The sequence below is a fragment of the Petromyzon marinus genome, chromosome 24 (assembly GCF_048934315.1).
Source record: "Petromyzon marinus isolate PM22_M1 ecotype Great Lakes invasive population chromosome 24, UKy_Petmar_22M1.pri1.0, whole genome shotgun sequence".
In the NCBI taxonomy this organism is placed as follows: Eukaryota; Metazoa; Chordata; class Hyperoartia; order Petromyzontiformes; family Petromyzontidae; genus Petromyzon; species Petromyzon marinus.
In genome coordinates this window covers 11,542,872-11,556,695 of record NC_133690.1, presented here as the reverse complement: position 1 = coordinate 11,556,695, position 13,824 = coordinate 11,542,872, and the positions used below count along the sequence as shown (strand labels likewise).

The 13,824-nt window shown below is 51.2% G+C and overlaps 1 protein-coding gene across 14 annotated transcripts in view; it reads left to right on the top strand.

The window, feature by feature from the left end:
• Positions 1–13,824, top strand: part of LOC116945543 (liprin-alpha-1-like) — a 273,534-nt gene that overhangs the window by 178,696 nt on the left and 81,014 nt on the right. For all 14 annotated transcript variants that reach the window (XM_032959931.2, XM_076069404.1, XM_076069405.1 and 11 more), the window contains 3 exons: positions 6,372–6,473; positions 10,281–10,445; positions 12,027–12,101. In XM_032959931.2, coding sequence (XP_032815822.2) covers positions 6,372–6,473; positions 10,281–10,445; positions 12,027–12,101 — 342 coding nt within the window. The remainder of the gene's footprint in view (positions 1–6,371; positions 6,474–10,280; positions 10,446–12,026; positions 12,102–13,824) is intronic.

The following is a 13,824-nucleotide window of genomic DNA, read 5'->3' as shown; positions in this document are numbered from 1 at the left end:
GTAGACACCGTGCTAATAGTAAAGGGACGAAGATCACTGACGCCTGGGCATTGTCTGCAAATTACCAAGCAAGCCGCGTGAGATGCTGCTGGACCACACCAATAGAGATTTAGAAATATAGACGTGTTTATTTTTTATGCCAAAAAAAAAATAATTGTGCGATGTGGTGGTGGTGGTGGTGGTGGCGGCTTGCGGTTGGAGGCTTTCAACTAGCAGTGTGGACTGATCATGGCTGACGACGAATATGATGATATAAAAAGAACAAGACGTGAATGCGTGCACCTTTCTGTGAAAGATTTTCTAAGACGATGGGTAAAGACTGTTACGTCATAAAATAGACAAAGGTCCCTCCATCTAGCTCACACAGGCTGTTCGGGCAAGTGCTGTTAACGAGCACCTATGAAGGCCAATACAGCACACGATGGGGTGAATGGCCAGCACCATGCCCGCCTGCCCTTATCTCCGCAGCGCTGATGTTGACACACCACATCAGACTCATTTAAGGCTGAGTCGACCTATGGGAGGTACAGGACCGGCCCATGCATTCGATGTTGGCCATGAGCAGGATTCAAACTCGGTTCGCCGGGTACGTAGCACAGTGCGCTGACCGCTGTGCCACCGCCCATATTGCTCCGCAGAGACAAAGATCCCCCGTATAACCTTACCAGACTGTTGGGGCAAGTGCTGTTAGCGAGCGCCTACGAAGGCCGGCACGGCACACGAGGGGGTGGGTGGCCAACACCACGCCCGGCCGCCTTTGTCTCCCTGGTGGCGATATTTACGCATCAAACCAGGTACTTATTTGAGGCTGAGTCGACCTAGGGGAGGCCCAGGACCAGTTCAGACAATTGTCATTGGTGTTGGCCGTGAGCGGGAATCGAACTCGGGCTGCCGGGTTTGTAGCGCAGCGCGCTAACCGATTCACCACCGCTTCCCACTGCCACTGCTTCACACGCATATACACGTGCACACACACTCACACATATACACGTGCACACATACACACATATACACGTGCACACACACACACATATACACGTGCACACATACACACATACACACATATACACGTGCACACACACTCACACATATACACGTGCACACACACTCACATATATACACGTGCACACACACTCACACATATACACGTGCACACATACACACATATACACGTGCACACACACTCACACATATACACGTGCACACACACTCACACATATACACGTGCACACACACTCACACATATACACGTGCACACACACTCACACATATACACGTGCACACACACTCACACATATACACGTGCACACATACACACATATACACGTGCACACACACTCACACATATACACGTGCACACACACTCACACATATACACGTGCACACACACTCACACATATACACGTGCACACATACACACATATACACGTGCACACACACTCACACATATACACGTGCACACACACTCACACATATACACGTGCACACACACTCACACATATACACGTGCACACACACTCACACATATACACGTGCACACATACACACATATACACGTGCACACACACTCACACATATACACGTGCACACACACTCACACATATACACGTGCACACACACTCACTCATATACACGTGCACACATACACACATATACACGTGCACACACACTCACATATATACACGTGCACACACACTCACACATATACACGTGCACACACACTCACATATATACACGTGCACACACACTCACACATATACACGTGCACACATACACACATATACACGTATACACGTGCACACACACTCACACATATACACGTGCACACACACTCACACATATACACGTGCACACACACTCACACATATACACGTGCACACATACACACATATACACGTATACACGTGCACACACACTCACACATATACACGTGCACACACACTCACACATATACATGTGCACACACACTCACACATACACACATATACACGTGCACACACACTCACACATATACACGTGCACACACACTCACACATATACATGTGCACACACACTCACACATATACACGTGCACACACACTCACATATGCATATACACGTGCACACACACTCACACATATACACGTGCACACATACACACATATACACGTGCACACACACTCACACATATACACGTGCACACATATACACGTGCACACACTCACACACTCACACATATACACGTGCACACATACACACATACAACAACAACCGCCATTCGCCACTAAGTGGCGGTGACATCACCACGACGCTTGTGCCAGGCTATGTGCACCCTGAGGCCACGTGAAGTGTCGAACGCCCGCTGGCAGGAGGTCACGGGGCAGACCCAGGTGCCACGGGTCGACTGACTGAGATGACTGGCTGATGCACCACCTGTGCCCCCTACTGTGCCAACCTGCTGTGCTTTAGCCACCCGGCACTCCGCTCGTTGTTGTGAGCGTCGCTCCTCCGCCCTCCGTTGTTGTTGGAGGGCGACTACCTCCAACTGCCCAGTAGCATCCTTCACGAGCCTCCTCCACAGAGGCCGATCTTGACACCGCTGGTACCAGTCATCGGCAAGTCCACTCAGCTCCACGTCCTCCTGTACCACATCACTCCATCTCTTCTCTAGCCCGTGCCGCGCCCGCTTAGCCCCCTCAATCCGGCCGAACAAAAGCTGTTTCGGCATGCGGTGACTGGGCATGCGGGCTACATGACCCAGCCATCGCAGCCTTGCCCGCCGGAGGAGCTCACCGATGGGACCTTGCCCAGATCTTTCAAGGATTTGTGAGCTCCTCACACAATCCATTCTGGTTAAACCCAGGATGGATCGTAGGCAGGCCAGCCTAAATGTTTCTAACCGGCGAAGATGTTCAATTAGGGGGGTCCACATACACACATATACACATGCACACACACACACACATATACACGTGCACACACACACACATATACACGTGCAGACACACAATGTCTGACTATCTTTGCCAGGCATCTTAAACGTGAATAATAAATCCAATGAAGTAGCCATGGTGTTCATGGTTATATTTTTTTCTTTGAGATTACTGTTGTGTCGACCACACTGGGGAAATAAGCAAGAGGAATAAGCGTCTGATAATAAATGTTTATGGAGCGAAAAAGTCAAAGGGAAAGTTAACGCCTCTCATGGTTAATACGACACATTTGTATTTCCTAATAATGTTTAACGGTGTGCCTCGTGTGCATGAGGGGGACATTATCTGCAATGCATTTTACATTGCCTGGAGGCGTGTGTGGAATATGTTTTGTGGTGTGACAGCGTTTAACGTTATGTGTTTATTCTGATGGACAGCCACATGTTTACTGACCATGAAACGCACGTGGTCAGTGCTTTGTTTCGGCACGTTAAAATATCGGTGTACGCTTTCAGGCGAGGACGTCTTCCCTGTCGCGTCTGCCAAACGCCCGTCCCTTTTTGCCCCTGCGACCAGTGTCCGGTCTGCATCCACGGTCAACAGCTTTCCATTGCACGGCGCTCGCCGATCGCGTTGCTGTTTCGTGGGAAGAACGTTCGCTCCGCACGAGTGCCACCGTTTGCCACGCGGTCCGATTGTGTGGGCGTGCGCACATTAAGGACAAGTCTCGCGCACCGAGAGTTGTTGTTTTTTTTTTCTCTTGGTCCTGTTGGGGTGGCAGTGCCGTGGCCAGAGGGTGCAATTTCTGGTTGCAAGGCTGCGGCGGAGTTAACATTCCGCTCGGGGGTTTGTTGGTCAGTGTAGCGGCCACTAGTGGATGCCTGTAGGGTCACGAGTAGGCGTTTAAATAATCCATTCTTACAGATGCATGCGTCTCGAGCTTACAAATTAATATCGATCAAACGACCAGATGCATTGTTACACCTCTGCGAGGCACGTGATGGCAGTGGTTAGTTCGGGCAAGAAACAGGACCAGAGGCCACAACTGGACAGGAACAGCTAAGGAATGGAAGGACTAGAATTAAATGGATGAGGCCAGCTGCAACAACAGTTTGTAATTTCTCCAGGGCCAATCAAAATAAGTACTACTTTTTTAGGAAATGAGCAGGAGTTGTCGAATGCCTCGACTCGCCCCTGCCATAGCAATGTGGAATTCCCACTAAACAGGTGATGACCACTGCCCTGCGTTCATTTGATTGGCATGCCACTTCGAGTTTCATAATGTGGTGACATTGCTCTGACATTTACCAATGAGAGTAAAGTAGGAGTCTGCGTATACTGTTTAGTGGTAGGCATGATGATGAGAAGTATTCACTGGCTATCGCAGTGGTGTAACTACGAAGGGTATTAACCTAAACAGTGTCGTGATTAAAATAGCTTGGCATGTAAAGATTGCAATTAAGAGCCTTTGAATGACTGAATCAAAAACCGTTCTCTTGTAGGTACTGGAGAGTGAATTGAGATATTGTTCAGCCTAGTCCTAATACATGTCAATTTGATTGAAATTTGCTATTTTAAATGAGCAGGAGATTTGGTGGTTTGGGGTAAGTTTCGACTATTTACTCAATTACCAGTACCGTGACGCATTGGTTGGAAAATCACTTAGGATTTCAATGTCTACCATAACTTGATGGGGAAAGGCGTGTCCAATTTCCTTGCCTTTTTGGCTTCAACATTTTTCCACCAATAGGAATTGCCATTAACATAACGACATTCCCCGATTTGCTGTCCTGTACACGTGAGCCTTCTGAACATTTGCTCCTCATGGTTACTTACCGCCCACAGCACAACGTCGTCAGACGATGACCCCTTCGATGGGCACTGCGCAAAGACGGCGGAATGTTATTTTATCTCGGCGGAATGTTATTTTATCTCCGCATTGAACGGTTCCTCTCTTGTAAACCGCTCTCGAGTGAGGAAGGAGGGAGGCAGAGGAGGCGTTACAATAGGAACACACATTTTAGATTGCAAACTTGAATACGCCCCGTGATATTCCACCTCGTGTTACGATTCATTAGCGCCGTGGAAGGTGCAATGATTGGACTCGACTGCGAGTGCCCAACTTTTTGCAGCTGTTGCACAGTTGCCTCCAACGCTCGCGCTTGGCACGGGAAACGTTTCGAGAGTGTGCGGCAAAAAAATACGGTCTCGGCAAACGTTTCACCGGTGATGGTTGCTCGCGGACCCCTGTCGATTCGCTGCCGTGCGAAGGCCTTCCCGCATCTTGTCGCTCATGGGAGTTAATTGAGCACACTTCGCCACGCTGGTCCCGCGCAGCGTTGGTGAAGAGGTGCCCAGGAATGGTTTCGACATCGCCGCTCGCCACCCGATGGTTAACCGTGGCTGGGAATTGAACTCAGGTTTCCAGGTTCATAACTCTGTGAGCTTAACTGCTGTGCCACTGCCCCCATCTCCCGCCACCCCCTAACACACCCCCCACATTACACGGCTATCGGAACCGAAATCTGATTTCGCTCTGTCAAACCATTAATTGTCTACAGATTATTGGCATCAATAAAAACGCCGCAAGATCTTGACTAATGAGGCACGTCTGTCACACTGCTGGCTGCAGCAATGCCAGCCAAGGCGTAAGCCACCCTGCACTGAAATTCTCCTCGTTTTCTCATCGGACGTCATGCTGACTAGCTGCCAAATTGTCCCGCCGCGTGTGTGCACAACCAAGTCACGTTGTCGACGGCAGCGTTTTGAGAATTCTCTATGTGAACGGCCGTGCCAGGGTAGGTCGAGTATAATTGTAGTAATTATTATGATCAAAATAATGATTTACAGCCCTTTGTTGGTTGTTCCACTGCCAGATGAAGGCCCCCCCCCCCCCCCCCCATGCACTGTCATCGGTCATGAGGGGTTGTTTGACCATACTTCACCACGCTGGTTAGCGTGGATTTCCGCTATGTCACTGCTTCGCCCCGCATAGCCGAGGAGAATTGACGAAAAAAATGTCCGACGTCAGACTTTTCCCCGCACAACTTTCGGACGATTCAAAACGCAGCCTCACGTGAAACGGCCTCTTTACAAACCCGGTCAGCGGTGGTTATCCTCTGACAAAAGAATTGGGCCCCCGCAATGGGAATGTGGCATTTCTCCCGCTGGCCCGTGGCTCCCGATGGAGACGAGCGTCGCCCAACGCGACGAATCTGCGTCGTTAAAACGACTTTCCAGTTTCGCCCGCGAGGTCGTGTGGTTTTCCTGCGCCAGGACCGGTTGTTGAACGTCGGGGCGGCTCTCGGTCGCACCGCGGTGGCTCAGCGCGCCCCGTGCTGCCCGCGACCACGGGGGTGGGGGCGGGGGGTGGGGGCGGGGGGTGGGGGAGCCATAGCCCCCCCTCGACTTCTTGCCCCTCGCGCCAACGGCTCCCTCGCCGCGTGTGTCGCCCCGCAGGAGTTCGCCGCCCTCACCAAGGAGCTCAATGCCTGCCGTGAGCAGCTTCTGGAGAAGGAAGAGGAGGTGTCGGAGCTCAAGGCCGAGCGCAACAACACCCGGGTGAGCGCCAGAAACTGCAGCCCACAGACGTGGCCAGAGGGGGAGGTGCGGGGAGAAAAGCGGCGTCGACGCGAGTCCGTTCAGCCGACCGTTGTGGGGGAGCGGTGGTGCAGCGGTTAGCGCGCCGCGCTACGAACCCTGGCGGGCCCCGGGTTCGATTCCCGCTCACGGACAACGCCAGTGACGATTACCTGAGCCCGCCCTGGGCCTCCCCTAGGTCGACCCGGCCTCAAACGAGTACCTGCTGCAGAGCGGAAAAATCATCGCCGCTGGGGAGACAAAGGTGGTCCGTGCGTGGTGCTGGCCATACACCCCCTCGTGTACCGTTCCGGCCTTCGTAGGTGCTGGTCTTACAGCACTTGCCCCAACAGTCTGTTCAGGCTATACGGGGGAGCTGTGTCAACTGACCGTGGTGCTTCATGTTCGTATGCTTGTGTGCATGGCTACTCTACTACCCAGGGTTTGTGTCGTCGGGAATGTTTTATTTTATTCGCGTGTATGTTGAGCTTCTCATCATTTAATTATCGTTTGTTGTCCTTCCCCCGCACCTCCGATTAGCACGGTTGGCTACGTACGATGCGAAAGACATTCAACATACATTCACTCAGCGATCAAACATTTAGTCCACTCTTTGCTATTAAACAAATTATGAGGTACTACTGCTGTTGCTGCTGCGTTGGCAGTGGTACACAAGCACAAATAACAAAATAAAACTCAACTCTTTTGTCAGTCATACTGCCGTTATAGGAAAAAGAATAACCGAAGCTGTTTTGGCCAATAGCTGTTCTATGTGCTGTCAAGAAGGGGCATTGTCATATAGACAGTTGCTTTCTTTGGCAGTGTTATGAACGGGTGTGTTGCGTGTTTTTTTTGCTTTTCAATGCTGGTGTGAGTGGGGTGTGTACTTGAGCAGGAAAAAAAAACCTATTAGCATAGACCCTCACAGTGTCATGAATCTGTAGCAATGATGATGTCAGCAAAATAAACACGCACATAATTTGCTCCATCTGAAATCTCATTTGCTTGGGTGAATACATACGGTAATTGCAGTTCACACTGGATGCATTATTTAAAACGGAATGTGCTTGGGCGTATGATTTATCTTTTTCAAGCGATGACAAAAAGAGAGTTATTTTGAAGTTATAAATTACAAATATGGACAGTTCACAAAGCACACGACTCAGTCCATTCTCCTCTTGCAGCCTTTCTTTCTAAGAATGTATCTCTTCATCCATGTAGATGCCTGCCCCCACATTACATCCATTGAGTTATGCCTGTGCGAGTACACTGCTGCCAATTCATGCACTATATTTATATTCTATATATAAAAGGTAAATTTGTGAATATGTGTGTCTGTTCGAAATGTTTAGCATACTTCCCAACATGCAACAAACTTGAAGTTTGGCCTGTGGGTAGCTTCCAGACTGTACACAATGCAAAAAGTATAAAAATAGATTTTGGTATTTTGGGGGGGGGGGGGGGGCGCAATAATGGATATATTTTGCACGGCAAGTGAGCGGTGACGTCACATCTGTGATGTCACCCACATGCAGCAGCGTCACGCAGTGTGCCTGCTGACGTCACGCATCCCCCCCACCCTCCGCGTAGGCCGTGTATTAATCCAAGACAAGAATCCAAGTACCGGGCGAAGCCGGGTAGTGAAGCTCGTACTAACTATAAAAGAGCAATTATGTTTAGACACTTTGCTGATGTTGCTGCTAGATTAAGATCTGCCCGCACCGTGGTCCGTAGACGTTGCTTGGCTATACCTCACCACACCGGGCAGTGTGTGGGGGGAAAGCACATGGTCCAGGACTGCTGGCCGTGGCCAGAATTCCAATTCAGGTCGCCAGGTTCCAAGCGCACTGTGCTAACCGCGGCACCAGCACCACCACTCCACGCTCCATTTAGATTAATTCGACCGTGTATTCTGTGTGAACCGCGAGGGGAGAAAAATAATAGATTAGTGAACCCCAGCAGCTCGTAGCGTTGCATTATATAACACGGCCGACAAGGTTGCTCACTGGTTGAGCGAGGGGCTCACAATGGAAAGGTTACGAGTTCAAACCCTGGTTGGGGACGGCAGGTGGGGCCAGGTGGGAGGGCTTGACTCATCCTATCATCCCCTCAGGATCACTAAAATGAGAAGCACTTTGTTGGGATGTCAACAGTGGATGTCCTTTGGATAGACTGGCACCCCCCCCTCCCCCCCCCATCATAGGAATGTGGAATTTCCACCACTGGCTAAGGGCTGTAAACAAGAGACGGGCACCACTTCGATGCACGTTTAAGCAGGAAACTCGCTTTTTTTGTTACAATCCCACGCGTCATGATTATGACCGCGGCATTAATTAATTAGTTCAATGATGCAAAATAACCAACCACCTTTCAAAAAGTACCACTAATTCATTCGAAGTGTCAATCCTCTGCCTGTAATTATTGCTCCTCCCCCCCCTCTCCCCTTTCTGTAGAACAATTCTGCGCACGGTGCTTGTAGTATAGCACAGATCATTCACACGCACACGCTCCCGTGCATGCGCACGCACGCGCGTGCACGCCCGGGTGCGGGAGCATCGCGCCCTTGCGTGAAGAGCGCCGCGAAACAACGTTGCGCCCATTTCCGCGGATGACGTCGCCTCCAGGGTTAACTCGCGCACGCAGCGTCTGCGCTAATTACTTCCTGTTGCTGGCGACGGGACTTTGTTGGGTCGCGCCACAAATTTTGTGGCGCTCCGCAAGCAGAAGCCGCGCGCGTGACTCTGGGAGAGCTCTGGATGTAAACAGGCCCTTTGGGTTAGGCGGAGCAAAAAAAAAACAAACTGATTTCAAGCTCCAGTGATTGAAATCAAGGGCTCCGCTGATGGGCTCTAAGTGACTATGGACCAGTGGCCCATGCATTATTTAGCCAAAATCAAAGCGGAACGTTGTAAATTATGAAATCTGTTTTGTTTCTCGCGGATTTCAAGTGGGCTCGCAGTCTTGCCTGTCGGATCCAATCAGCTCACACCTCCGCAAATCGGCGATGTGTGCGGCGCATCTTATTTCTGTTCACAGTCATTTGTTACATGCTTCAACAGAGTTTAACCCCCCCCCTGAGGATTTTCCTCGGCATTCGCTCCTTTTAAACCGCTTGGCTGCGCAAATAACAATGTGTCGCTCTACGTGGGAAGAATACGTCCCGTGTGTTTGTCCGTCTTTTCGTACCCCCCCCCACCCCCGCCAAGCCCCAGTAATGTGAAGTGGCTCACGATTGAGTGCGCTGTTTCTTGAATTAAAACAATGCCACGGTGTATACAAGTGAGGGAAAAAAGTATTTGATCCCCTGCTGATTCTGTACGTTTGCCCACTGACGAAGAAATGATCAGTCTATAATTTTAATGGTAGGTTTATTTGAACAGTGAAAGACAGAATAACAACAAAAAAAATCCAGAAAAACGCACGTCAAAAAATGTTACAAGGTGTAATTTCCAATACTGGGCGCCGCAGGGCTGCCAGTGAAAATGGGGATCGACGCACTTTGACTCGCCTTGCAGAGGCGATTTTTCTTGCAAACGCACGAGCCCGGTGCGGTGGATGCCACAAGTCCCGGTAGTCCGTGTGGCTCCGCGGAGTAAGAGACATCTTTTCTAACATGCGCCAAGAAACGAGAACAACTCGGGGAACACGCAAGACCAATATTTTGTGATAAGATTGCGTGCACCGAGAGACGTGTGAAAAAACGTAACAAAAGACCGCGAGCGCTAAAAGCGTCCTCCGTGTCTGCACCTCTAACCTCCCTCCCCGCCCCCCGGCCGCCCACGCTGGCAGCTGTTGCTGGAGCACCTGGAGTGCCTGGTGTCGCGGCACGAGCGCTCGCTGCGCATGACGGTGGTGAAGCGGCAGGCACAGTCGTCGTCCGGCGTCTCCAGCGAGGTGGAGGTGCTCAAGGCCCTCAAGTCGCTCTTCGAGCACCACAAGGCGCTGGACGAGAAGGTGGGGCGCCCGCACGAGTCGCGTCGCGAGCGCTCGCAGCGAGAGGGAGTTCACATTTAACCCTGCGACGACGTGATGTGATGTGTGTGTGTGTGTTTGTGTGTCTGCTCATGGTGCTGGCCACTGTAAACTATGAGCTCACAATTTTTTTTTATTTTACCAGGTAAGGCCCACTGAGCAATATAGGTATTTTTCAGAAACGACCAGGCCACAAATGGTAGTTCAACAAAGTGGCTTATCATGTGAAAATGTATAGCAACCAAATACTCTAAACGCACGTTTCATAATGTTTAGGGTAAAACTGGAAGACCCGCAGAAAAATCCACATGACCATGGGGAGAACATGCACACTCCAAATATACAGCAGGCGTCAGGTTTCTATTCGAACCCACAACCTCCTGTATACCAGGCGAGGTAGTTAACATCTTACCGTGCCGGCCTTCATAGGTGCTACTCGCCAATAGCACTGCCCCAATGGTCTGTTAAGGCGATACGGGGGGGGAATTTTTTTCTTTGCTTTTATCAAGGTCGACTTGGCCTCAAGTGAGTACTGTTCCTGGTGCGGTGTGTAAACATCACCATTGGGGAGACAAAGGCGGTCGGGCATGGTGCTGGCCACCCTTACAACCTTGTGTACCGTACCAACATTCATAGGTGCTCACTAATAGCACTTGCTCCAAAAGACTGTTATGGCTCTGTCTTGTCAATGGGGAGCGGTAGTGTAGAGGTTAGCCCGCTGTGTTACAAACCCTGCGGCCCGAGTTGGATGTTTGAACAGGGTCCTGAGCCTCCCCTATGTCAACTCAGCCTTAAATGTGTACCTACTGCGTTGTGTAAACATGTGTCGTGCAGTACAACCATGCGGAGACGAGGAATACTACAAGGGCTATTGCCGTTTATTACAACACTCTCACACTCAGCATCCTACATTCACACCAGTGTAGGTGCACTCTATCTCGGTCCTTCACCCGGACACTGAACACTATCTGGATCCTGCCCTCGGCTATCCCTTGGGCTCTCTCACTCGTCTGCCCGGAGCGGGGGATCAGCCAACACCGCTCTGCGACGAGGAGAGAGGAAGACCCTCTTTCCAGCCGGTCCTTACCCTGGCTCCCAACGACGACCACGCCCCCGTCACGTGGTCCCCCTTAAGAACCCCCTTGGGTGGCTCCTCCCCCCAAGCTCAGCTCCGCCCACGTTCCCGGAAGTGCTCTCCGAAAGGCCCTTGCGTAACCCGTGACGTTTCGTCATCCTTGACTGTCAACCCGCTCGCACCTCCTTCTGTTCGCCCCCTCATTGGTCACTCACGATACTCCTCTACACGTGAAACACTGCCGAGACAAAAGGTGGCCGTGCGTGATACTTGGCCCGCACCACACAATCGTGTACCGTGCCGACTTTCGCAGCTGCTGCTTGCTCACGGCATTTGCTCCGGCAGTCTGTGTTGTGGCCAAAGATAAATCTTCGCGCTCTTGCTCATGGGCCACGAAGTGGATCTTTGAGAGAGTACCTTGTTGAAATGAAGCGATGTCGTCGCTCAGCCCTTTCTCCCGACCGAGTTTTGCGTTTACTGTGCTCTAGGTTCGGGAAAGGCTGAGAGTCGCCCTGGAGAGAGTGACAGCCCTCGAGCAAGAACTCACCTCGGCAAACCAAGAGGTCCGACCGCGCGAAGCGGAAATACATCTCGACGCGATACCGCAACGCTGCCTTCCCTTTTTTTTTTTTGTCTTGGGTAGCTAAGGCCGAACGGAAATCTCACTTTGTTTTTGTGGTCGGCCGTGGAAATTGGATTGCGGTGCCGCGTTTGTAGCTCGCGTGGAAATGTTTTGGCCGTCGTGCCCGCGGAATGTGCCTTATCTTCCGCCGCGTTTGCGTTTTTGTTCCTGCATTAAGGGTGCGCGACAAGCCAGTGTCGGGGTCTGTAAATACGCATTAGTATTCGGCGATAACGGGCGACATTTTTGGCGTCGCTATCTCGACCCATTCTCCCCCCCCCCCCCCCCCCTCAAGTCAGTCGCGGTTGCCTTGGCGATTCCTCCCTTCACAAACCGCGCAAGCTCCTGCAATAACAGAAAGGCGTCGTCCGTTTGTTTCATGCAAACGTACATTTCAGCAGCCAAAAAAATCAGACGCCTTGTACGTATTAAAACGAAGCGGGGGGGGGGGAGGGGGGTTCATCTGCGGAGTCCGTATTTGCAGGGCGCAAAACATGCACTGCAACGTACTCCCCGGGAAAGGGAAATCTCGGAATGGCAACAACACACCTCTCTCGTCCTATCTGCGAGATGATGTAAGCCTTGGCGCAGCAATTCACAACGCGACGGAAACGCATTGCGCGCATTACAAAATGTTGTCTTGCCACATATTTCGTCGCGTATTTCACCGATGCGTTCAGCTAATGCGCTGGAGGTGACCACGCACTGTGGTGAACGAACACGATTTTAATGCGGAGCGAAAGATTTGTGGCCGGCGAGCAAAAAAAAAAATGCTCGCCCAAGTCGCTCGACGATTCATCCCCCACTGCACGGCCCGAGCCCAATTACATTTTCCATTTTGTGTGAAACTTTTGTCGTATTGAACTCTGTTGTTCGGTTGCCGAGGCGACCAGACTGAGATTGGGACAAAGTGGGGGCGATTTTGTGCCATCTTCCTGTAATCAACAACTCGGCTTGGGGGGGAAAAGCGACGCCTTTGCTCATGAAACGCATTGAAAGTTCCGAGGGTGTTTTCGCGTTTCAACGTGCGAACGATAATGGCCAGGTATATTCTTCAGCTACGTATATACTTCATTCAGAATATACAGAGACACGCGAGTGGTTGGCGAAGCCGAGGTTTTGATGGTTTCAATGAGAGTAAAATGCATATGGTTTTAAAAATAAACGCGCGTAAGAAATAATAATCAGAATACAGAAAGGGAGGATCAGATTAGAATACAAACGCAGGCCCCTCCCCCCCCCCCCTCCGTGTTTGTGGTGCCGTTATAATTTGATGCAGCTGCAGAGATAGGGGATTTCGTGGTGACCTTGGAGTATGTGGCTTAAGATAAGACCTTTTACCGCTAATATACGAGGAAATTACTTGTGCCACGAATACCGACGGGTGGAGGCACGCGCGCCGGGGGGGGGGGGGGGGGGGGGAGGGACGGGGCCGGTGGATCCTGTATACAAAGACACGCCGCCGTGTCTGTCCCGGTGATCTTGAGCAGATTGCAGCCTCCCAAGGCTGAAATTTCCACCGCGACAATTTGCAGCGTCCTCCATTGGCCCCTCCCGCGCATTGACTTGGCCTAGAACATCAGAACCGCATTGATTCGTGTGCAGCGCGCCCACCCCACATGCCCCCCCCCCCCCACGCCCCCCACAAGGCAAGTTGCCCAGCG